Below are 27,242 nucleotides of genomic sequence, written 5' to 3'. Positions count from 1 at the left end.
CATAGTTTCAGGTTTCTGTGAAAATTGAAACTACTTCGTTAAGACTAAAAATTGTTTGGGGGGATGGAGGGGGATCCGTTGGGATTTTTTACCATAATATAATTTTGTATTTTTGCCAGTCTTTTTTCCTTGGGTTTGTGAAAACTGCTAGTTTTGAGGGGTTGATTGTGAGGGTCGTTTCTCTATACCTGTGGTCCGAGAAAGAGTGCTTATCTAGCAACCTCCAGTGAGTTACTGTCTCTAATAGTGGTTTAGAGACGAGAGGTTCTTAATGGTAAAAGTGGGGTCATTACCTTTATTACATATGAAGAGATTTGAACTAAAGATAAAGTTAAAAAGAGACTCACCGTGGTCGTTTGTGTCTGTACTTTCCAATTCCCGTTAGCATCACAGCCTATTAGTTTTTTTTCAACAAAAGTGTCAATTTTTAGACAAATAGCAGAGGGGTTTATCTTCGTTTTTAAGTATTTGTCGATCCTGACCTGGCGAAGATTCCTCCCTCGTCGGAGTTGTGGGCGTTGATCTTACCTTCGCGCTGCTCAGCCGCCTTGAATAGCGCGGGTAGGATAACAACAACAGGCGACGATGTTAAAGATTGAATTGTGTTGCTGCGACCGCGCTAAAAATAGCTGCTGGGTCGAAAGGGTTTTTGCTAGCCCTTTTGTAAGGCTTGAACGGGGCCTTTTTATGGAGGAACGACTGTAAGAAATGGTGTTTTTAAGAGACCGAAAGTTTTCACTATATGGAAACTATTTACCGATGATGAAAATGGGAGGTAGAGCTGCCCTATGTTTGACTGATATAGTTGAATTTAATCCTAAGGCCTTTATGTAAGGCAATGCCGGAGCAGCCAGCCGTGATAGCACGCGGTATTGGGCCTTCTATACGGGACAAGAGTAAATCAATTTCGCGATGCTTTGTGTCTCAAATTATTTACCGTACTTTTAGCTCGGGATTGGCGGGTGTGCGCCTGTTAGCTAAATTAGCTGATTAGGTCGCGGATGCCGTTAGATTTTTCTAAAGTTTCTATGCACTTTTTCGGGACACACGCGGCTTGGGTCGGAAAAGATAGTTTTTTATAATCGATAAATTGATTGCGAGGATCAGATGGCAACCTTGATCGCCTGATTGTTATCAACTAGGTCTGGAGAAGGAGTTTGAATATCGTAGGGCGCGTAAGCCGTAATTTTAAATATTCTTTTGAACTTTAATTAATTTTCTCCAAGGCCAACCATTACAACCACAGATAATCCGACGAGTAATCGCAGACAGATTAGCTGGAATTAGCTTCGTATATCTTTTGCGTGATGTGTTCCGATTTCTTTTTCTGTTAACGTTTGTAATAGATAAAACGCATTACCTAATTTCTTTTTAGTTCTACACTTTGAAAATTGATGGCCTAACTTCTTATTGTAATTCTGACTAAAATTGCTTAAGTGAAAGTTTCGCTTAAAGACTTCTTGTCCTTCTCTATATACAACAGGGTTAGGTCTTAGGTTGTATTGCTTAACATTCGTTATTCTATTTTATGTCTTTCCGTAATAATGCTAATTGGCCCACTCTATTCAAGCGAGTATGTTCCTCTAGTAGAGATAATTGTTTCAAGAGCTTATAATCGGTCCCATCGTTAATCATGTTGAAGCCAAGCAGAGCTTTATATGGAGAACAACCTAAGGACTGATGCAAAGCCGACCAAAGCGCAGACGAGATACTTGTTAAGTTCAAATCCCAGTCTGTTTGATCTTCTCGCAGATATGATCGTATGGCTGACAATAAAGAACGATTGACTCTTTCGCCGCATTACTTTGCGGTGAATAAAGAGCAGTACAAACATGACGAATACCCCATTTGGCTAACATTGCCTCGAATTCTTTCGCCTTAAACTGGGATCCGTTGTCACTAATTAGTGTCTCTGGTACTCAAAATTCACCAAATATTCGTTTGCATAAAAAGGTATTATGGCTAAAGTAGTGAATTTTTTAAGTGGACAGAGCCAATGATATCGGCTGAAATGATCTAGGTTTAGGGTCTGGTTGATACAATCTGCTCTCCCATGGGCGTTCGTAAAATTTTGTCGGGTCCTTTGTCTGTTTACACATTTCACGCTTATTTATATAATTGCGAACTTCTTTCGACAATCCTGGCCAAAAAAGATTTCGTCGTAGTCTTTCAACAGTCTTTTGTATTTCTCCATGTGCAGAAACGACATTATCATGGGCCTGCCAAATAGCAGCAGCTCTCAGCTTTTCTGGGACCCAGAGTTTCCAACTATCGGCTTCTTGTTCTATATTCCCTTTTGGATGGTCAGTTCGTATGTATACGAATTTACCATGGACTCGTAAATCCGAAAATTTATCGAGATTTTCTACTATTCGATTTCGGAGTTCTACATAGTCTTGCTCATTAAGAGCATCAGAGTCTAAATCTATTTCAGGACCTACAAATTCTAGACTTTCAATGTTTTCTTAACATATCGTCGATGAGGCATCTGGCACGATATGATCCTTCCCTTTTCAATGAGATATGGTAAATTGAAATCCTTGTAACCGAAAAATCCATCTGGCAAGACGACCTGATACATTTTGTTGCCTCATCAGCAAACTAGGCTGGAGTGATCGGTTTTTACCTCAAATTCTTGCAACTCGAGATAGAAACGGAATTTTTCGATTGACAATATTACTGCCAAGCGCTAACGTTCCGTGACACTATACTTTCGTTGTAACTTGGAAAGTTTCTTCGATATAAACGCTATTGGCATTTCATTTCCTGATTCGGACACTTGAACTAAAGCTGCTCCAATGCCATAGTCACTCGCATCGCAATGGAGAAAGAATTTTTGCGTAAAGTCAGGATTATGGAGTACCGGAGCAGAGGTAAGCTTCAGCTTTAATGCATCCATAACATCCTGTGCTTCTGGTTTAAGGGTCTTACTTTTTGACAAGTTACTTACTTTTTGAAAAGTTAAGTCAACAAAATTGAAAATAAAACGGCGATACCAGCCGCATACACTTAAAAATCCTCGGAGATGCTTTATATTACGAGGATCGGGCGAATGATGTATACTGAATAGTTAACTTTGGTCACACAGAAATGGATCTTACTAATGTTTATTGTTAAGATTGCCTTTCGGAACTGCTCTGCAATTCGATTCAGTACAGGCAAATGAGATTCAAAGTCTTCGGTAACTATTCATAAGTCATCTAAATATCCAAATACACAGTGACGCAGATCAGCAGGAATTAAATCATCCATTAGACGACACATAGTGGATGGTGCGTTATATAAACCGAATTACATAACGGCGAACTGAAAAAGAGTTCGACCCGGCACTGTGAAAGCCGTGAGTGGTTTTGCCTCTTCTGTTAACTGTATCTGCCAATAGGCATCCTTCAGGTCCAATTTACTAATTATATTGGCCTTCGGCAAGCAAGAGAAAATTCCATCGATGCTTTGTAAGGGGGACGCATCTTTTTAAGTGGCATCATTTAATTTTTGCGCCTCCAAGCAAAGTCTCACTTTATTGAGCTTAATAACCATTCGAATTTGTGGGCTCCAAGAACTGTTTAAAGGTTCTATCACACCAAGCTCTAACTTTCGATCAATCTCAGTATAAAGACGGCTGGACTGAATGGGTAGTGTCTTTGTTTCACTGGAGTGGCCAATCATACATCGATGTGATGCTTTAGTAACGAAGTACGCTCTTAACCTTGTTTTGCAAAATTTGGAAACAAGTCCTTCACCGCTAATTCTAATTTTTGAAGTTGAGTCTCATTGAACGGATAGGAGTCCTGGCTCATTTCCAAGTCGAGAGGCTTTTCGATGGCTCCGACTATCTTAGGCGCTAACTCAAACGTTTTCTAAAAATCGATCCCCATGTAAGTCTCTGAGCTATGGTGGGAATGATATACAGTTCCATATCATGAACATTTTCCTTATATTTCATACAAACTTTCAATATTCCTAACACCCTATGTGTCTTGGCATCGGCCGTTTTCACTTGTGATACAATGGCTTTAACTATACAGCTTACATTTGCTCCTGTATCAAGCAATCCCCATTCCGTAAAATTAAGAAAGGAAACGTTTACATAACTTCGTCTTAACATAACATAAGTCTTTTTTCTTAAACTCAAATAATATTTATACCCGTTACTCGTAGAGTAAAAGGGTATACTAGATTCGTTGAAAAGTATGTAACAGGCAGAAGGAAGCGTTTCCGACCATATAAAGTATATATATTCTTGATCAGGATCAATAGCCGAGTCGATCTGGCCATGTCCGTCTGTCCGTCTGTCCATCCGTATGAACGTCGAGATCTCAGGAACTACTAAAGCTAGAAAGTTGAGATTTAGCATACAAACTCCAGGGACATAGAAGCAGCGCATGTTTGTCGATTCATGTTGCCACGCCTACTCTAACGCCCACAAACCGCCCAAAACTGCCACGCCCACACTTTTGAAAAATGGTTTGATATTTTTTCATTTTTATATTGGTCTTGTAAATTTCTATCGATTTGCCAAGAAACGTTCTGCCACGCCCACTATAACGCCTACAAACCGCCAAAAACTGTGTTTAAGACTCTCCTTTTCCCTTCCACTAGCTGAGTAACGGGTATCAGATAGTCGGGGAACTCGACTATAGCGTTCTCCCTTGTTTTTTTTCGTATTGTATTTTGCTTTTTAGTCGGAGTTTTCTTACAAATTACTCTGTCTCTAACTAAATAATAGTTTCGAAGCTTTTCTTCATATGGCCGAAACCCTTCTGTTTCTGTTCTCTTGACTGTTGAGTGTTATCTCTTTCTATTACTACTTTAGACGAAAGATGCTTTATTTCAATATTTTTCTTCTCCGTTATCCTGTTCTCAAATAAATTAGCTAAATCCTTATCTACATCTGGGACATCCGATTGTTTAGGGATGCCCCTGCCTTTCGGTTTTCCGACCGGTTTTTACAATTCAAACAATTTGGTTTATAAATCTCTCTTCTAAGCAAATGTCATTGAACTAATTCAATTAATTCCTTTTCCTCGAACTGTACTGAAAGTTTATCCATAAGTTTGCAAATAGCTTCGTAAAAGGTATCAAACGATTTGCCGGGTTTTTGTTTACGCGGACGAATTTGTTCGAGAAGCTCTGCCATAGTTCGACCTTCTGTGTATTGGGCACGCAGGGCGGTAGCAATTTGTTGCCAGTTAAGGTTCCCTGTTTGTTTAGGCATTCGCCAAAGCCAAGAACTAGCTTTGCACATTAAAAGTTGATAAAAATTTGACCAGTGCATCAAAATCATTATTTAGATGCTCTCGAGTCAACACAAGAATTCTTTAACAGACAAACCCTGAGATGTTCCTTCAAAACGCACACCCCACTTCTGAATAATATTTGCGACCCTATGGGTTGCGAGAATGGATGAAGTATGAGAAATAGCACTTTGGTTAGCCATGGATGGTCTTTCTTGCTGTTGAGTTTCCTAAATGTTTCTAATCGCTAAAGATTGCATCATCTGCCTCAGAGTTTCTCTAGCTAAAGCCTCAATGTCCGTTTGCGACCAATTATCGTCATTAATATTGTTGTCACTCCGATGTTATCTTCTAGCAGGTATACCTTGACGTTCATTTCTCCGAGTTCCATTACCTCTGTCCATATTATTGTTGTTACCCCTGGCACCTCGATTACTTTCGGCAGCCGCCATTAGTGAACCTTCATTAGATATTAATTCTTGTTGCTGCAGAAAATCTCTGACCTGTTGTGGCCTTTCTCCTAGTTCTAGTTGTCTAGCAACTGATCGTCCAGTCTGCTTTTCATGCGGGTCGATTCTTAGCTCCGGAGAGCAATTTCCAATAACTACTTTAACATCCTTTAACAGAACTTTACTAAAGCACACCGGGCATCCGTTTTCTTTATCCGGGTGAAATCTATTCTCAACACAAGCTTTATGAAATATATGCTTACAAGGGGTTATCGCACAAGGCTGCGTATCGGCCACTGGATCTCCCTTAGGGCTAAACCTTTTTCTGGACTATGATGGATTGGCATATTGTTTTTGTTAGGTTATTTGTCTTGTAAAAAGTTATCAAAATTTGTATTTATGTTACTATTTTGTGTTTTTATATATTTATTTATTTTATTTTCGCTTAGACCTTTTTCTTTGGGAGAAATAATAAATTGTTCTTACACCAATATATTTTGAATTGGTGTATATATATACATTTTTTTTTAAATGCATTTTTACGTATTTTTGGGCTATTTCCTTTACCTAGAATGATTCTTCCTGTATAACTTTTGTTAAGCAAACTGCTGATCAGAATTGACGGACATATGTAAGTTATAATTTTAAGTATTTGAATATATTTATTCGAGTAGTTATACAAATTATGACATGGCTTGTGCGGTCTGCACTTAATGAGGCGAATTGTAGGTACGTGGCGATGACCGACGCTTCCAAACTCCCAAAATCGACTGACTTAAGTATAACAAGAGTTCTTATCTCTAAAGCTTAATCTACAATAACAAGGTACAGTTTCTTATAGGTAAAGCTCGATCTATGGTATAAATAGAAAAATGACTTGAGACTTACGACTATATTTCGTCAGTTTGGTGATTGTGTTAACTCCTCCCCTTCTAAGACGAAGGCTGTCCACAGACTTTTTACAATTGGCAAATCTATTTGAAAGCGGATCTTACGGGTAACATTGGTTGTGCTTACAGCTTACTCATTGCCACTAAGTTTCCATACTGCCAACTTGGTACTGCGGTAAACCATCGAAGGGAAGGCAGCTCTGCATAACTGGATGATCCAAGAAGTTCGTAAATGGTGTTGATTCTCCATGTCATGGGTTCGCAACAAAGTTCTGGAGATGATCGTAGCGAACTTGGAAAACATCTTTATTGTAGCCGTCGACTTGTTGACGACGATGATGTTGATGTTGGTTAAACTGGTTGACCATCAAAACGTATTTGTTGAACGCACTCTGGATGGCGTCTGATGGCAGATATTATTCAGTTCGTCGTTTCAGTACCCAGGCGCAGAAATAGTTGCCGCATCTTTATATCTTTAGCAGATACTACGTTGATAGATCTTAATTCATTCTCATCTACTTAAGAGGTAGTTACAGTTTTAATACTAAAGTTTTGACAATAATTAAGTATAACAATTATAATTTTATAATAAAGTTCATTCAGATATTTTTGATATTAAAGTATGTAGTAAAAGTATTGGTTTCTAAAGAGGATGAAGCGGATATAATATAGATAAAATAAGTAAGATTTGACAAATGTTTAATTGAAATACTTTTGTAAACTCTTTTACTAGTGTCCAGACTTCACGTTTGTATTTTGCTAACTTGGCGATGGTCACAAAAGAAAAAAAAATAATAAACCTAGCGTAGATTATCTTTATGAACGACCCTCCCTTTTATGAGGACCGTTGTCCCGAGGTCTGCTTCGATTAGTTCTTCCCTATATCGTGGGGTTAGTTTATTTCCCAAGCGATTGTTTTGTTTTACCATGACGGTTTCTCCCACCTCAAAGGTTCTGTCTCGTCTTGTTACATTTTCTCTTCTTAGCTGTTTTTCCTGAGCTTCGTTAACCATTTCTACTATCTCGTTAGCCAATTCGGGAGGAGTTGAATGAATAATGTCGATCGGTCTTCTATTGGTGACTGAGTGCACCGTCTTATTGTATTCTATTGTTGCCTGAAGAATAAGGTTGACAGTATCATTCATTCCACTGCCAAGTTTCAGGCATCGAGCTATTTCTAAAAGCGTGCTGTGAAGCCTTTCAACCTGTCCGTTTGAGGTACTATGAAGTGGAGGTGCGTTCGCTATGTCAACATTAAAACGATTTTTCAAAAGTGACTTGATTGACTCGGAATTTATGGACGGTTCATTGTCACAAAATATTGTCTTTGAATGGGGATAAAAGTTCATTAATTGCATAACTGCAGGTTCTAAATCAGTTATCGTTCGAGAGCCGATTGGTTGCACAATAGCGAATTTGGAAGGTTTATCAATACATGTCCAAAAGTACTTCCTATCCGTAGAAAATATATCAATATGCAATGTCTCGCCTACATGTGACGGAATAGGTGTTTTCCCGAGGATTTGCTTTTGCGGATGGCGGTCGTATTTGGCTTTTTGACAAACCAAGCAGTTAGCAACAAAGGTAGCGGCTATTTGGGACATTTTAGGGAAAAAGTAGTATTGAAGAATTACATTACATTCTCCTGTGCTGCCCTATGCGCTCTGTTGTGCTCCAAACACACTATTTCCCGTTGCTCAGTTTGATTAAAAATGTCGCTAACCATTTTATAGTGTGTCGGAAGGTCGTTGCTGGAAACTCATTTACAAGACTGTTTTGAATGAAAGCTAGTACAGGTAATTCGCAGTGTATCGCATTCACTACATCCGGCTTAACCACATCACGAATTCTTCCGAGTAAAGTCTCTTTGTCTAGAAATTGTATTAGATGCCTTGTCTTGCTTCCGAAAATAACAAAAGTTCGAGTTGAGTCTGCGGTGCCCTCATCTATTACTATCTGGATTCTAAAACAGTTAACCGGCTTGTCGATAGTTTCGATTGTAAAAGTCAATGAAATTTCGCTATGTATTGTTGCAATGTCTGACCGGGGTTCGTCCTCTAGGACATGAATAGCATACCTGGATAGTGCATCGGCAACATAGTTCTCCTTGCCAGGTTTATAGAAAATTTTAGCATTATGTTCGTCTATAAACGCCTTCCATCTCTTGATTTTTGCATTTGGATTCCTATCTGACACGGCGTATGTTAACGGTTTGTGATCTGTAAAAATTTTTAAGATTTTGACACCATATAGATAGTTCCTAAGAGACTTTAAAGCCCAAACGATGGCCAAAAGTTCTCGTTTATTTGTTGCGAAATTAAGTTCTCTATCCTGTAAGTTCTCGAAATCATTGTAACAGGCTTGCCATCCTGTGATAAGACTGCACCCAGGCCAAAAGCCGAAGCATCTGTTGTTAAGTCAAAGGCTTTCCTATAATCGGGATACAATAACATTACATTTTCGGAGACAAGAACATTTTTAAGTTTCTCAAAACCAGAACATTGTCTTTCATCGAAAGAAATTGGTATCTTTTTAGACTGGCTTGCGGAAACTTTTCCGTTTTCAGAATGTCAGTCAGTGGTCTAGCAATAGAGGCGAAGTCCCTAATAAAGCAGCGGTAATAACTTGCTAGCCCTAAAAACGATCGAACACTAAACAGATTAGTAGGTTGATTATATTTCTGAATAGCCTCTACTTTGCTAGGACTGGTTGTGATACCTCCACTTGACACCATAAATCCGAGATACTCGACGCCTTTCTTGAAGAAAAACGATTTCTCTTTAGAAACCCTCATGTTTGCCTCAGACAGTCAACGTCGTTTACGTGGTCCTCGATTCCGTTTGAAAATATTATTACGTCATCAACGTAAACATAACATCCTATACGGTCCCTAAGAACATCATCAATAGCACGTTGAAAAATTCTTGGGGCATTTTTCAAGCCAAACGGCAAACGGCAAAACTCGTATTTTCCATTTCCTACTGAAAAGGCAGTTTTCTCCCTATCCTTTTCTGCGAGCAGAATTTGGTGAAACCCCGATTTAAGGTCAAGCGTTGTAAAGAACCTGGCCTTTCCCAAATTTGACAAGATGGATACTACGTTTGGTATAGGGTACTTGTCGTCGATTGTTTTTAAATTTTGTTTTCTAAAATCTATAACCAACCTTTTCTTAGTGTTTCCCTTTTCATCTGTACCTTTTTTATCGACTACCCAAACCGGATTGTTGTAAGGTGACGACGAGGGCCTGATAATTCCGTCCTTTAACAAAGCATTTGTTTCCTTATTCGCCCATGGGGTACGGATAGAGTATTGAGTAAATGGGTTGGTCGTCCTCAGTACGTATTTGTAACGTATCACATCCAAGAATAACGTCAGGCAGGGTGTTCGATGGGTATCGAGCGCACGCGAGCGACGGTCCGGCTGCTGCTTGTCGGTAAAAGGGGGTGGTGGTCTTGCTGCGATCCCATATTTGCATATTTTTGATTATAAAACTTATTTTCGCGTGCTAGACAAGCTAACCTGATCCGGAAGTAGGAGAACTCATATTACAGACATCTAGAGAGGGAAAACATGTTCTAATAGTTTACGCCAAACCAAACCACGCCAGCCTCCGGTGTTGTTGGAGGCCTTCGTTGACCCGCCCTACCAATGGCCATCTTATCATCAAAATTTTCCCTGACGGCCCCTTTGGAAACCTAATCTACTCGCAAGGGCCTCATGCTAGCTGCGGCGAAAACTTAGGGAATTACCACATTATAAATCCATTTTATTACTAGTGCATATAAAAATTCTTAAAACTAGGCATATAAAATAAATTGGAATGAATGTGTAAAAAGATACATTTTTCACATAAATAAATTATTGTTTTTGGAGTTCACGAAAAGTGAGGATTAAAAATATATAAAAATTGACAAAAAAAAATTACAAGACATTAATATACGTGAATTTAAATAGCGATTGTCTCGGATTTCTCTCAGTGTGAATATGTTTAGTTCTTTTGCATTTCCTTTTATGATCTTTACGTTATCATTTATTTGAACATTTCAAGGGGAAAAACAATAGGGACATCTAAGTTAATGCTTTTGGTGTTGAACTCATTTTAATTTGGCCAACATACATAATTAACATGGTTTTCTTTGGTGACTCACCCTTTTCTTTGGTAACTTCCATCGGAGAAAGCGCTTTCGGCGACGGCAGCTATTTCATTGGGAGTAAAGTTTTCTTTTTGGATTTAAAATATAAAAATTATTGATTATCTCGCACACATTCTTATCCCTGTTATTTTTTTTTTCTTTCTCCTTTTAAAGTCGGGACATTTTTTTTTCCCGTGTGGCTTACAAATTAAACACAAATATAAAACACAAAACAAATTTGCACATTATTTTTCTCCACAATAATAAAAAAAAATTCGTAACCTAATTGACTAAAACATAATTATCTTTTCTTTTCCCGTAGTTAGGGTTTTTCTCCCTTTTTCCTTGGATTTTTTCTTTCTTTTTTTAAGGCCTTCCTTGGTCGCAGAAGCTGCAGCCGAAGATTTGTTGTCTGCACTGCCTTTTAATTCCCTTTTGTGGCCTGACAAAAAAACTGCAATCTCTGGCGCTGCCTGGCTGTAGCGCTTCTTCCTTCCGGATCAGTAAGCTGGTTAAACTTGGTTCTTTTAAAACGATAAAAATCTGGGTTTCTTAGCCCTTTTCCTCCACTTACCCCAGCTCTCCGCCGGTCCAAGCTATTCGCCAATCTGGTTCGCCTGTAGCACTTGTACTTATTTGGCTTAAATTGCCCACAATCACAAAGCGAACTTTCTCCGCCGATCTTTAACTGGAGAATGGCTGCTGATGACGCCAGAATAAGGCGGCAACCTAGCATCTGCCCGATTTGTAGAAATTTTACTCTCTCTGGGAAAACTGGCAATTAGCCCTGTAAGACCCGTGACCCTGCCGCTAACCCCTTCACGCGTTATGCAGGTGGCGCACGCCTCGCAATATGACACCTAGATGGCGTTGCAGTTTTAGCTCTGCCGCAAGTGCCACATATTGTGGCAACAATGTTGGTATTATACGGCAGTGCTTCTTCCGGTTCCGCAAAGACGGCCAATCGGTTTCGAAGCATTGTATGGAATTTATTAGATATCTGATTTGGAACCACAATATTCTCTATGTTGGTGAAATTTACGCTGTCACATCTCAAAAACTGAATAGATTCCACTTCATTGTTGATATTCAACGTTTTGTTCTTAAAATCTAACGTTGCATTTCCCTGTTTCAAAAGGTCAAGTCCTATTATTGCGTCAAAACTAGAGAGACTTGGAAGAATAAAGAATTGAACAGATGTGTTAAATAGCTTAATAAAACATTTCTGTTTGACGGTGTTGCAACCATGATGCGATTTTACCGTGAATTTATTTTGTACCGGCATTAAGTTTTTTAATTCAGGGAGGGGCAGTATATAATTTTTCGAAGCCCCGGTGTCAATCAAAAGTTTTATGGTTCTCCCTGCTATCTCTCTTTCTTTGTACGGTAGCAGGGATTTGTGGCTAAAAAATAAACATGATCGTAATTCACTAGTTCGTCCTCATAATCATCAACCTCCGCTTCTGCCTCCTTTTGATAATCGTCTGTGTCTTCCTCACATTGACCTTTCTCATGAGGTAAGTGGTTGATCCTCTGCTGTTTTGGCCCTGTAAACCTTGCACTGCCACTAGTTAGTCTTTTTGATGCTTGCGCATACCCAACATGTCCCTGAGTCTGACTTGTGTTTTGCTGTTGGGGTTGTGATGCGAATTGATTTTGTGTTTGAAATGACTTTTGTTGTTGGGATGGCCAAGAATATTGTTGTTGAGATGGCCAAGAATATTGTTGTTGAGATGGCCAAGAATATTGTTGTTGAGATGGCCAAGAATTTTGTTGTTGGGATGGCCAAATATTTCCCTGAGTCGGAAATGGAGCTTGTCCAAAATTTCCAGTTCTTCTAGATCGCATGGAAACATCAGGATTTGTTAACTGGACTGGATCTTGTCTTTCCTGGTTATCAAAAGTAGGCACCTGGCGCTTGCTAAAATATGGGTTTTTAGTTTGCATGGGCATGATTGAATTTCTATCCCTATCGCTATGGTTTTGTTCGGTTTTCTGACCCCTGTCTCCAATATTTTTAGAATAAATAAGGGCGAATTGGTAACGCTCATGGTTCGACTCGACCTCTTGCGCTAAAGCGAGAGCAGTTGGTAAATCTTTTGGACCTTTTGCAAAAAGAATGTCGCTCAACGATTTCCTAGCTCCGGTTACAAATACACGTAACGCGTCTGCTCTGTACTTTTCATTCAGTGACATCGCCAAGGCACTATCAAATGTCATTATTGTCTTGTTAGTAAGTAGGGTCAGTTTTTTCTCGACTTCATCGTAGAATTCAGTAAGAGTCATGTCTCCCTGTCGCAAAGTTGATAGCTCTTGTTCGATTAGGTAGATCGGCCTTTTGTCGGAATATGTGAAATCAAGACGGCTGATCATTGCCTTGAAATGTAACGGAGTATTAAAAGAAGCCAATACTGTATTTGCTGGACCTTTTATTTTATTTCGCATAATACCAAGAGCTTGGTAAAATGTTGAACTTCCCTCGTAATCTTTAAAAACTTTAAAAGCGACATGAGCCGCTTTTCTCCACGACACATATGTTTCACTTTTGCCCTCAAAATCTGGCAGAGATTTAACTATATCTAGAGGCTCGTTACAGACAACACCTGGTCTAATTCCAGCATCTACATAAGTTTCCACCTCTGGCGTGTTCACTGTTAATTTCCCGATTCGTTCATTCATCTCCTGCAATTGCTTTTCAAATGATTGTTTTTGGACTGTGAGCGCACCGGCAACAGCACTCTCTACGATCGCTTTTAACTGAGCTTCAAATTCCATTTCGCTAGTTGTATTTGTTTTTGACCACCGTTTGCAACAACAATAATGCACGCAAAGAAGAATCAAAACAAAAGCAGAAGTCGATTTCGACTGTGCAGACTGGCATGGATCGCTACATCCAAATCAAGAGAAAGCTCAGCCCTCAAAACAATAAGGCAGGTAATCAACCCAAAATCAATCGAACCAACAACGGCAATGAAAACTCTGCAGTAAATAATTCAAACCGATATGCTATCTTGGCTGATTCTGCGACCGAACAACCCGACGAAAAAACGGTAGGGGAACCAAAAAAGACCAGGCCTCCACCAATTTTCATACGAGAACAAAGTACAAATGCACTTGTAAATAAACTCGTTATATCCCACGTATCCCACTTAAAAAAGGAAATATTCATGAAATAAAACTACAGATCCAAACAGAAGCAGACCACCGTATAGTGACTAAATACCTAAATGATGCTGGTAAAAACTACTACACATACCAATTAAAAAGTTGCAAAGGGCTACAGGTAGTACTTAAGGGCATTGAAGCAACAGTGACACCAGCTGAGATAATTGAGGCTCTGAAGGCCAAAAACTTTTCTGCAAAGACAGCTATTAATATTTTAAACAAAGACAAAGTTCCGCAGCCACTATTCAAAATAGAACTCGAACCAGAGCTCCAGGCACTAAAGAAAAACGAAGTGCACCCAATATACAATTTACAGTACTTGCTACATCGGAGGATCACCGTGGAGGAGCCGCACAAACGTATCAATCCAGTTCAATGTACTAATTGCCAAGAATACGGCCACACCAAGGCATACTGCACCCTTAAGTCCGTATGTGTTGTCTGTAGCGAACCTCATACTACCGCAAACTGCCCCAAAAACAAGGACGATAAGTCTGTGAAGAAATGCAGTAACTGCGGGGAAAAACATACTGCAAACTACAGAGGCTGTGTGGTGTACAAAGAATTGAAGAGCCGCCTAAACAAACGTATTGCCACAGCACATACATACAACAAAGTCAATTTCTACTCTCCGCAACCGATTTTTCAACCACCCCTAACTGTCCCAAGCACTACTCCAACAATTTCTTTCGCTAGCGCCCTAAAATCCGGACTAGAAGTGCCCGCCCCACCGACAAGAACTGCTCATTCCGAACATACACCGACAAACATCCAACAAACACAACAAAGTGGCATCGAAGCTATGATGCTATCCCTACAGCAAAGCATGAAAGACTTTATGACGTTCATGCAAAATACTTTGCAAGAGCTCATGAAAAACCAAAATATCCTGATTCAACTTCTTGTATCTTCAAAATCCCCATAATGGCTTCCCTACGGATATCTCTGTGGAACGCAAATGGCGTTTCACGGCATACACAAGAGCTCACACAGTTCATTTACGAAAAAAACATCGACGTAATGCTACTATCAGAAACGCACCTCACAAATAAAAACAATTTTCATATACCAGGATACTTGTTCTATGGTACAAATCATCCAGATGGTAAAGCTCATGGAGGCACTGGAATACTCATCAGAAATCGCATAAAACACCACCACTTAAACAATTTTGACAAAAACTACTTACAATCTACGTCCATAGCCTTACAACTCAACAATGGTTCAACGACTCTAGCCGCAGTCTACTGCCCACCGCGCTTTCCAATCTCTGAGGATCAATTCATGGAATTCTTTAACACACTAGGTGACAGGTTCATCGCAGCGGGTGACTATAACGCCAAGCACACCCATTGGGGATCTCGACTTGTGACGCCAAAGGGTAAGCAATTGTACAATGCGCTTACGAAGCCAGAAAACAAGCTAGACTATGTATCCCCGGGTAAGCCTACATACTGGCCAGCAGACCCAAGAAAAATCCCAGACCTGATCGATTTTGCAATTACTAAACATGTCCCCCGCAACATGGTCACCGCCGAAGCACTAGCAGATTTATCATCAGATCACTCACCTGTTTTTCTAAATATGCTAACTCGCCCCCACATCGTCGACCCACCGTATAGACTCACAAATTTTAGAACAAACTGGCCAAGGTATCAAAAGTATGTCTGTTCACACATAGAACTAACGACGGCATTATCTACAAAGGAGGATATAGACAAGTCAACGGAAACTCTTGGAAACATTTTAGTTTCGGCTGCAAAGGCTTCAACCCCGCCAGTGACGTATGCAAAACCAAACTACATCAAAACTAATCGCGAAATCGAGCGGCTGGTATTAGATAAACGACGCCTACGAAGGGCTTGGCGTCTAATAGATCACCAATTACAAAGCACATGCTTAAGATAGCCACACGCAGGCTTACCAATGCTCTCAAACAAGAGGAAAAAAACAGCCAACGTTCATATATCGAGCAACTCTCTCCCACCAGCACTAAGTACCCTCTTTGGAGAGCTCACAGAAACCTAAAGACTCCAATAGCGCCAATTATGCCACTACGAAGTCCCTCTGGCACCTGGTTTCGAAGTGATGAAGAAAGAGCCAGTGCTTTCGCTGACCATTTACAAAATGTATTCCGACCAAATCCCTCTACCAACACATTTATTCTCCCTCCTTTGATAGCAGCCAATCTAGATCCTCAAGAACCCTTTGAATTCCGACCATGTGAACTAGCAAAGGTTATCAAAGAGCAACTGAACCCAAGAAAATCGCCTGGCTACGACCTAATAACTCCAAGAATGCTCATTGAACTCCCAAAGTGTGCTATTCTTCACATCTGCCTGTTGTTCAACGCAATCGCCAAGCTTGGATACTTCCCTCAAAAATGGAAAAAGTCGACCATAGTAATGATTCCAAAGCCAGGAAAAGATAAAACGCAGCCATCATCATATAGACCGATAAGCTTACTAACATGTCTTTCAAAGCTGTTTGAAAAAATGCTACTCCTTCGGATTAGCCCTCATCTTAGAATAAACAACACACTTCCAACACATCAATTTGGCTTTAGAGAAAAACATGGAACCATCGAACAGGTCAATCGAATCACGTCAGAAATTCGTACTGCTTTTGAACATCGAGAATACTGCACAGCCATTTTTCTAGACGTCGCGCAGGCATTTGACAGAGTGTGGCTCGATGGACTTTTGTTTAAAATAATCAAGCTGTTGCCCCAAAACACACATAAGCTACTGAAGTCATACCTATATAACAGAGTGTTTGCAATAAGATGCAATACAAGCACTTCACGCGATTGCGCAATCGAAGCTGGAGTGCCGCAAGGCAGTGTACTGGGTCCAATCTTATACACCCTGTATACGGCGGATTTCCCCATAGACTACAATCTAACAACCTCCACGTTCGCTGATGATACCGCGATACTCAGTCGCTCCAATTGCCCAATAAAAGCCACGGCACTCCTATCCGGACACTTAACATCTGTAGAACGATGGCTTGCCGACTGGAGAATTTCAATAAATGTTCAAAAATGCAAGCAGGTTACCTTTACCTTAAACAAACAAACATGCCCACCACTGGTCTTGAATAACATATGCATTCCACAAGCCGACGAGGTAACATATCTGGGTGTTCATCTGGACAGGCGGCTCACTTGGCGCAAACATATAGAAGCCAAATCGATACATCTTAAACTTAAAGCAAGGAACCTCCACTGGCTCATAAATGCTCGCTCTCCACTTAGTCTGGAGTTCAAAGCTCTTCTATACAACTCCGTCTTAAAACCTATCTGGACTTATGGCTCCGAGCTGTGGGGCAACGCATCCAGAAGTAACATAGACATTATTCAGCGAGCACAGTCAAGAATTCTGAGAATTATCACTGGAGCGCCGTGGTACCTTCGGAACGAAAACATACACAGAGACCTAAAAATCAAATTAGCAATCGAAGTAATAGCTGAGAAAAAAACGAAGTATAACGAAAAGCTGACCACCCATACAAATCCCCTCGCAAGAAAACTAATCCGAGTATGCAGTCAAAGCCGGCTGCACCGCAACGACCTCCCAGCCCAGCAATAAACTTATTAGGGCATTAATGAAAAAAACTATCACTAAGTGAAAGTTAATTAAGTTAGATTAAGATTTGAACACTTATTGTTAGTCTCTTAACACAAAGGAAAGATTCAATAAATAATAAAAAAAAGCAAAAAAAAAAAAAAAAAAAAAAACAAGGGGTTATCGCACAAGGCTGCGTATCGGCCACTGGATCTCCCTTGGGGCTAAACCTTTTTCTGGACTATGATGGATTGGCATATTGTTTTTGTTAGGTTATTTGTCTTGTAAAAAGTTATCAAAATTTGTATTTCTTTTACTATTTTGTGTTTTTATATATTTTATTTTCGCTTAGACCTTTTTCTTTGGGGGAAATAATAAATTGTTCTTACACCAATATATTTGAATTGGTATATATATATATATTTTTTTTTTAAATATATTTTTACGTATTTTTGGGCTATTTCCTTTACCTAGAATGATTCTTCCTGTATAAATTTTGTTAAGCAAACTGCTGATCAGAATTGACGGACATATGTACACTTACGCATACACTATGTATTCCAGTTAAAAAGACTTTGCAAGCAGCCAACCGATAAACAGTTTCCTCACACCGATGATGATTCTTAATAAAGTTACTTTGCAGTTTAATAAAGAATACCTATACTTCGGTCGTCAGTGTCCACTTTCGCAAACCTACGATGTCCAGAAATAATAGAATATAGTTACCCTATTTAGTGCAGTTCTCTATCAGTAATTTATCATTCGAAAGTGTTTTTAGTGTAAGTTTTTTTTAGTTTAACCACAGTCAAGAGCGTAGTAAACTAAACCTCTCAGGATAGCAGAGTGTACAGCGGCGCGGAACCCCTTGTAATTTCTAGCTCTTCCGGAATGGGAAGTGGTTATTGCTGTATCTGCTCCTGTCATTACATTAAGAATATTTATAGAGTCCCTGTCCGAAACTAATAAGCCATCCGATCATGGCGAAAATACAAAAGCTATTTGCCCTAGAAACAAATCAGAGCAAATACTGTAACCAATAAAAAAGTAATTTAAGCGAGAGGGAAATTTGTGGAGCACCAGGATTAAGTTTTTGGCGTCTTAGAAGATGTTTGACACACACGAAGTCGCTACCCACCCTACCAATGCCTTTGACTTTTAATTGTTAACAAAGACCCCATATTGTAGCTGATCAAATAATTCAAATCCCCAGGTCGCGAAAGAATTTCATCTACTCACTCATAATTGTGCGGATCAAGATATGAAGTACATAATAATTGATTCAACAACTTTCAGAAAGCTTAACGTAAATAAAATTTCAGATCTATGACATGATTACGTTTGCGTTGTTTCGTTATTAATATACTATATTATATTATTATTTTAATATACTATATAATCTGAATTTGATTCTAATGTCTAGACTACTATTTTACTTACATATGAATGGTTAATTACTAAGCGCATCGTTCCTAGGCATATTCTTATCGTTGTTAATGATCATCTGGTATCTTCATTAAGATAGCAAAATATAACCGCAGCACAATAACTAATTTGGTAATGAACAGCGAACGGAGAAGGGAATGCGCATTAACTTAAGGCGAGATTCCATATGAGAACTTTCTTAACGATCATTATTAATCAAATTATTATTACAGTCATTTAGGCGCAAGCTTAGTTGCAATCCAGCACATCAAAACAAAAAAAATATAACGGACGGAACCTAAATGCTCTATATCGTCAGCCGTGGGCAATTGGATTGGGGCAGTATACCACGGACAGATTATTCACATTAGGTTGACTTAATAATTAGCTTTGCTTTGTTTTTTTTTTTTGACTTTATATTATATATTCATTTAGATTGGTTCACTCACCCACATTCCGATCCTCGTTGAAGGCCCTCACGATAACAGGGATGAAGAGCTGTTTCCATGTTTAAGGGGGGTTAACTTAATATGAATGATTTGTTTTGGAGTTTAATTTCTCTAACTTATGACTGCATTTTCTTGTTTTTGTTTTTATTCTCGCATTTACTATGTCTCTCTTCACCTTTTCCGCATTCGGCGTTCTGCGACAACATATTTATAATGGTTTACATTTTCGTGGCAGAGGAGAACAGAATATGCTCAGAAAAACTTTAGGTTAGGTTAGGTTTTACCGGCCGTCGGTTATCTGACGCACTTAGACCATTAGAGGTCCATTGTGATACCGTGTATGTTTTCTCCTGCTTGTCGATGTTCGTGTGAAGTTAGCAGTTTCCCCAGCCAGAGGCGCTGGTGAATTTTTGTATCCGATATGGATTGGTGTCGGACAGGTCGGACTTACACTTCTTCGTTCCTACGGCTACGGCAGAAATCATTATACGGGGCATTTAGTCTTCTGGAATTGGTGCCTATCAACCAATGCCCTGTGAAGACGCTCATAGCAGTGCTGAGGTTTGCTCTGATCAATTTTAAAAGTTTTGACGTTCTTTTTGAGCTATATTTGGCGTGTTAGGCGACAGTGTGTGGTGTTTTCCCATATTGTCTGTTTGTTACGGTTTAGGTTTTCCCTAAGTTGTAGTTTACAAGTGGCTAAAGGCATACTCATGCCCTCCATCTCTTGTATGAGTGGCGCGGTAGTGCCTTCTCGAGCTAGTTCATCTGCGATGCAGTTGCCTTCTATGTCCCTGTGTCCAGGTACCCATATAAGGCTGATTATAAATTGTGGTGTCATCTCGTGTAAAGATGATCGGCAATTCGATACTGTTTTCGAGGGACTTGAGATTAAGCCAATCGATTTGATAGCTGCTTGGCTGTAACTGAAAATGTTTACATGTGAGCTTTCCGGTTTTAGTGATTTTAAGTGTTTTAGGGCCTCCCTTATTGCTGCTACTTTAGCTTGGAAAACGCTGCAATAATCGGGGAGTCTGAATGAGATGCGTAGGCCTAGTTGTTCGGAGTAAACTCCTCCTCCTAATCTGTTCTGAAGTTTTGACCCGTCCGTATAGCATTCTGGAGGCCAGGTGTTCGTGTGTTCCAATCGTCCCTCTCTGGGATGATTGTGTTGAAAGGTGTTTGTATGTACTCCGTTGGAGAGCTGTAGTCTGTCCTGGAGGGGACTATTTGAATGTTTTTTAGGATACATGAGTGATCCGCTTCTTGTGGGTTCCACTGTTTGGTATCTGTAAGCCTGATTGCCGCTACTGTAGCCTGTTCCATGCCAGCTAGTTTTGGGCTTGGGTGGTTGAGTATGGCATTTAGGGCTTCGTTTGGGGTGGTGCGTAAAGCACTGCTGATGCAGAGTGCCGCAGCTCTTTGCATTTTTGCTAGCATTATTATGCTGGATTTCTTTTTCAGAGCCGGCCACCATATCACAACCCCGTACAGTAGTATTGGTCTGACGATGGCCGTATATGTCCAGTTTACTATATAGGGTGCCATGCCCCATTTTTGCTTTTTATACCCGTTACTCGTAGAGTAAAAGGGTATACTAGATTCGTTGAAAAGTATGTAACAGGCAGAAGGAAGCGTTTCCGACCATATAAAGTATATATATTCTTGATCAGGATCAATAGCCGAGTCGATTTGGCCATGTCCGTCTGTCCGTCCGTCTGTCCGTCTGTCTGTCCGTATGAACGTCGAGATCTCAGGAACTACAAAAGCTAGAAAGTTGAGATTAGGCATACAGACTCCAGGGACATAGACGCAGCGCAAGTTTGTCGATTCAGGTTGCCACGCCCCCTCTAACGCCCACAAACCGCCCAAAGCTGCCACGCCCACACTATTGAAAAATGTTATGATATTTTTTCATACTTGTATTAGTCTTGTAAATTCCTATCTTTTTGCCAAAAAACTTTTGGCCACGCCCACTCTAACGCCCACAAACCGCCCAAAGCTGCCACGCCCACACTTTTGAAAAATGTTTTGATATTTTTTCATTTTTGTATTAGTCTTGTAAATTTCTATCTATTCGCCAAAAATCTTTTGGCCACGCCCACTCTAACGCCCACAAACCGCGAAAAACTGTCCTTCGCACTTACACTAGCTGAGTAACGGGTATCAGATATTTGGGGAACTCGACTATAGCGTTCTCTCTTGTTGTATCTGTCTGTGAGATTCAGCTACCAGTGCATATTCCATTTTGGACATAGATTTTTCTATCTTGTAGACGAGAGAGTGTCGTGCTGTCTCTGTCGATTTCCCTTTCTAGTAGGCGTGTTGCGTGTCTGTGATAAGACTAGGGTTGAGAGTTGATCTCAGATACAGGCCGATGATTCTTTCAAGGGTCTATAGGGTACATAGGAAGGATGACAGACTAATTGGTCTGAAATGCTTGGGGGTCGTGTGTGATGGCTTCCCAGCTTTGGGGATAAAGAAAATATGGGATTCTAGCCACGATTGTGGTAGGTGTCCAAGAAGTAGGGACCTTTTAAAAATGTCAAGAAGCCAGTTTATGGCTATATTTCCCGCATTTTTGATTTGTGCGGGTATGATTTTGTCTGTACCTGAAGATTCGTATGGTTTAAAGCAAAGGAGGACTTTGGGTCTATGCACAGTACGATACTTGCCAGTGTGGCGTTTAATTGTTGGGGGGTGAGAGCGTTTTGGCTGTTTCCTGGAAAGTGAGTGTCTAGAAGTATCTCCGCCATCTGCTCTTTTAAGGTAGCCTAGGGTTGTGGCCGATTTGGATAGGATTTTTCTTAGTCTGGCTGCTTCAGTTGTATTTTCAATTCCTAAGCAGAATGAATGCCACGAGGATCGCTTTGCTTCCTGATGCCTTTTTTGTAGTTTGCAAGGGCTCTCTTGTAGGCGGTCCACAGGGCCTCCTAATTTCCTGCCTTGGCTCTGTTAAAAAGGGTTCTGCAGCCCATTTTCTTTCTTTTTCTTTTGGGCTTGCTATTGGGGCAGGCCTTTTTTAGTGCATATGGAAGTTTCAGGTTTCTGTGAAAATTGAAACTAGTTCGTTTAGACTAGAAATTGTTTGGGGGTATGGAGGGGGATCCGTTGGGATTTTTTCTCTTAAAATATTTTTGTATTTTTGCCAGTCTGTTTCCTTGGGTTTGTGAAAACTGCTGGTTTTGAGGGGTTGATTGTGAGGGTCGTTTCTATATACCTGTGGTCCGAGAAAGAGTGCTTATCTAGCACCCTCCAGTGAGTTACTGTCTCTAATAGTGGTTTAGAGACGAGAGGTGTGTCTATTACCTCTTTTCGGTTCTTAATGATAATGGTGGGGTCATTACCTTTATTATATTATTTATCTGTCGCTCCTGACCTGGCGAAGATTCCTCCCTCGTCGCAGTTGTGGGCGTTGATCTTATCTTCGCGCTGCTTAGCCGCCTTGAATAGCGCGGGTAGGATAACAATAACAGGCGACGATGTTAAAGCTTGAATTGTGTTGCTGCGACCGCGCTAAAAATAGCTGGTGGGTCGAAAGGGTTTTCGCTAGTTCTTTTGTAAGGCTTGAACGGGGCCTTTTTATTGAGGAACGACTGTAAGAAATGGTGTTTTTAAGAGACCGAAAGTTTTCACTATATGAAAACTATTTACCGATGATGAAAATGGGAGGGAGGGCTGCCCTATGTTTGACTGATATAGTTGAATTTAATCCTAAGGCCTGTATGTAAGGCAATGCCAGAGCAGCCAGCCGTGATAGAACGCGGTATTGGGCCTCCTATACGGGACAAGAGTAAATCAATTTCTCGATCCATTTTGTCTCGAATTATTTACCGTACTTTTAGCTCGGGATTGGCGGGTGTGCGCCTGTTAGCTAAATTAGCTGATTAGGTCGCGGATGCCGTGAGATTTTTCTAAGGTTTCTATGCACTTCTGTTCTGGTGAATCGGCGGAAAAGCAAATAACTTTTTCGGGACACACGCGGCTTGGTTCGGAAATTTTAGTATTTTTATTATCGATAAATCGATTGAGAGGATCAGATGGCAACCTTGATCAGCTGATTGTTATCAACTAGGGCTGGAGAAGGAGTTCGAATATCGTAGGGCCCGTAAGCCGAAATTTTAAATATTCTTTTGAACTTTATTTAATTTTCTCCAAGGCCAGCCATTACACACAATATATTTATTATGCACAAATCACTCAACAGTAAGAACGAAGTTGGAGTTTTAAATATCTTTGTATAATTTGCACTAATATTGCTTATATAAGTTAACAAATTACTTCGTTGGTAGTTTAATATTTTTATTACCCGCTCTCCCGTTAAGGCGAGTATTTAAATTGATTTATCAAGACTGTTAATCCCCGGAGTACAAAATTAGATTAACTTCAAGAGCTACCCGTTTCGCAGCTTGAGGCCTTCTCCAAAGCACCAGGTAGCATTCCGATATCCGGTGTCAGTCACCCGCTCTGCGAGTGCTCCGACCGGGCTTCGGGCAATTGTCCTTGGAATGCGCGATCAGCAGTTCTTTCACTGCGCGTGCAAGCCACCGGATATGGCCGATGTTGATGTTTCGTGTCGAGCATTCAGCTACCAGGTTGCCTATTTCGAGGTCTAGGATCTTCGTATGGCGCTGAACTGGGAAGACAGTTATCTTTTTACACCTAAGCTTAGGACTAGGAAATTTTATGAGGAAATGTAAAATTTCAGAATTTTGTAAAACATTAATAGATACTTCTAATAATTCTATTACGCTAATGTCAGTAGGCTGTCTGTCTTTCAATTCGCCAATATCGGAGTCTTCCAGTATCGCTGGACTTGCAACGATTAGTTTAGCTAGGGTTAGGCCATTTAAAATATTCTCAGGATCTGTAATTACAATCCTATTTTTAGCTAAGATAATCTCTAAAAGGTGGGTTTCCCTGTCTGCCATGAATTTTTGGATTTGATTTGTTGCAGCTACAAGTTTGTTTAGGCGCTTTTCGAATTTCAAGTTTAACTCTGTTTGCCCTTCCTCCGTTCTTAGCAGCTGATTGAATTTTACCTGCTCCCAATCGTTAAAGTCGGGGTTACCGGCGATAACTTTTAGTGCAGTCCCGATTAAATTTATGATCCTAGTATTTTTATGGTGAAATTTTAAGGTTGTTATCAACTTGCGAATATATGTTAGGTCCTTCATTATAACCGTTGTCCTGTGGTCGTCCGTAAATGTCCTCGTCATCGTTTCTGTCTGGTCAGCAAAGTCTTCATAAGTCGTCATTTTCGTCGAGTGCTGTAGGTATCCGTAAGAATCCCAGATGACAATTTCGCCATCTTCTATTGGGATGTAGTCCGCGCTCGTGTAGTCATTGAGTCTTATTGTCGCGTTCGTTCTAGCGGTCTTAAGTACGAGGACTAAAAGATAATTTCATAGCCTAAGAAGAATATGGAAAAAGGTCATTAGTCTCGCTGGAGCGTAGATTGTCCTTACGGACCACCCTCCCCTTAATAAGAACCGTGGTCGCCAGGTCTGCTTCGATGGTTTGTTCAGAGCAAAGCGGAGAAAGTTTGTTTCCCAAGCGCTTTTTGACTTTAGAAAAACTTTATCGCCTACTTGGTAATTTTTATCTGTCCTTTCTTTATTGGATGTTTCCAAGCTCTTATGCTGCGCTTGTTGAATTTTCTCGCTGATTTCTTTCTCGAATTCTACTGGTGTTGAGTGTATTATTTCTATTGGTTTTTTGTCCATTACCGAATGTATGGTTCTAATATACCTGGCAGTTGGTAGTAGAATTAGCTCTTTCGTGTCGTTTATCCCTTTTTCTATTTTCAGGCACCGGACTATTTCCGCTGGTGTACTGTAAACCGTTCTACTTGTCCGTTGGAAGTACTATGTAAAGGTGGTGCGTCTGCGATAGAAATGTTAAAATTGTTGAGGAACACTGATTTGATTGTTTCTGAGTTTAGTGACCTTTCGTTGTCGCAATAGATGGTTTTTGTGTTTAAAAAAAAGTTGGCTATATTTAATATTGCTGACTTTACGTCCACGATTTCCCTTGATGCGATTGTCTGTCCAATGGCGAATTTTGAAAATTTGTCGACACACGTAAGGAAGAGGGTCCCATCTGTTGAGAATATATCGATGTGAAGTATTTCTCCAGCATAAGAGGGAATTGGCGTGAGTCCGATTTTATGTTTATTGGGGTGTCGACTATACTTGGCCATAGAACAGATCTTGCAGTTAGATGCCGTTTCCGTTGTTAGGCGAAGCATTTTTGGTAAGAAGTAGTCTCGTAAGATCTGCTTCACATTTTCTTGGGCTGCGCGATGGGCCCTATTGTGTTCGGCTGTGGCGATTTCCATTAGTCTGTAATATCTTGAACCACATGTTTTGAATATCTAAATGTGGTATTTGGGAATGTGTTTAAGTGAGTATTGAATAAATGCTAGGATTGGAAGTGTGCAATGTATTGCGTTGACGACTCTCGCATTCACCACATCTTTAATGGTGTTTATAAGGTTCTCCCGGTCGGAAAATCTTTTTACGTGCCTCATTTTGTTTTTAAAGATAATAAGGTTACTCACTGAAGAATTTTTATCTTCTATAATGATCTGATTCCTGAAACAATTAATTCGCTTGTCTGTTGTGTCAATGGTATAGGTCAGTGATTCTTCGCTATGTATTGTGGCTGCGTCTGACTCGTATGTGTCTTTACACACCCTTTTGCTTTGGCAAGATAATGCGCCTGACTCGTATGAGTCTTCTAATGCGTTTACGTTCTAACGAGATAACTAGACTGTCACTAGGTTTTCTACTCCTGGCGTGTAAATAAGTTTCGCCCCATAGTCTTCGATAATCCCATTCCAACGTTTTAGCTTCGTATTAGGATTTTTGTCCAAGATGGCGAAAGTGAGTGGTTGGTGGTCGGTGTAGACGCGCAATTCTTTTATCCCGTAAATGTAATTACGAAGGTTGTTAAGCGCCCAAACTATGGCCAGAAGCTATCGCTCGTTGGTTGCAAAATTTTTTTCGTTATCACGCAGCGTGCGCGATATCATTGTAATTGGGCGCTTGTCTTGGGATAATTCGGCTCCAAGTCCGTACCCAGATGCATCCGACGTAAAGTCGAATGGTTTTTAAAAGTCTGGGAACGAAAGAAGATCATCTTCTGATGCCAGTATCTCTCTTAGCCTCTTAAATGTTGACAATTTTGCCATCTTTTATTGGGATGTAGTCCGCGTTCGTGTAGTCATTGAGTCTTATTGTCGCGTTCGTTTTAGCGGTCGTAAATAATAGCCTAAAATGAATATGGAAAAAGGTAAATACTCTCGGTGGAGTGTTTAGCGCAGATTGTCCTTATGGACGACCCTGAGAACCGTGGACCCCAGGTCTGCTTCGATGGTTTGTTCAGAGCAAAGCCGCGAAAGCTTGTTTCCCAAGCGCTTGTTTGACTTTTGGAATACTTTATCGCCTACTTGGTAATTTTTATCTCTCCTCTCTTTATTAAATGTTTCCTGGCTCTTATTCGGTGCTTATTGAAAATTGAAATACTAATCAAACATGATTTAAAGCAGGACAAAGGAGAATTTCGCAAGAGTTTGCAAATTCTTCATCCGAATAAAGTATTCACACAGAAGTTTCGAAATACATATACATTTTCGGATATCGAGCAGCATATGTGAAATGACTCAGCTTGGCTTGGCTTTCGTAGTATTAGTGAAATGCTCCGAGGTGAGAAGAAATAGAACATTGTGATCCTGCATAGATCGCGTATTTAAAAAAGAGGGAAATAGAAAGGCGTATACCGAAGTTTGCTTTAAGCTTTCGGGATATAATGGACTCAGTTCGATCGTTCAGGTGTGAAGACAATCTATCAATAGACGACTATAACGTTGACTATAATAATAATGGAGAGTGAATTGACAAGTTGGGTGAAGCTGAAAATCACCCTTTAGA

General features: G+C 40.1%; 1 protein-coding gene across 1 annotated transcript in view; it reads right to left on the bottom strand.

Annotated features, from left to right (window-relative positions):
* Positions 1-333: 333 nt before the first annotated feature.
* The window catches only part of LOC120320432 (dipeptidyl aminopeptidase-like protein 6), a 410,598-nt gene continuing 383,689 nt past the window's right edge, over positions 334-27,242 (bottom strand). The window contains exon 8 of the mRNA XM_039371273.2: positions 334-699. Coding sequence (XP_039227207.1) covers positions 589-699 — 111 coding nt within the window. The 3' untranslated portion in view covers positions 334-588. The remainder of the gene's footprint in view (positions 700-27,242) is intronic.

The sequence above is a fragment of the Drosophila yakuba genome, chromosome 2L, assembly GCF_016746365.2.
Source record: "Drosophila yakuba strain Tai18E2 chromosome 2L, Prin_Dyak_Tai18E2_2.1, whole genome shotgun sequence".
In the NCBI taxonomy this organism is placed as follows: Eukaryota; Metazoa; Arthropoda; class Insecta; order Diptera; family Drosophilidae; genus Drosophila; species Drosophila yakuba.
This window is presented reverse-complemented; position numbering and strand designations above follow the sequence as displayed.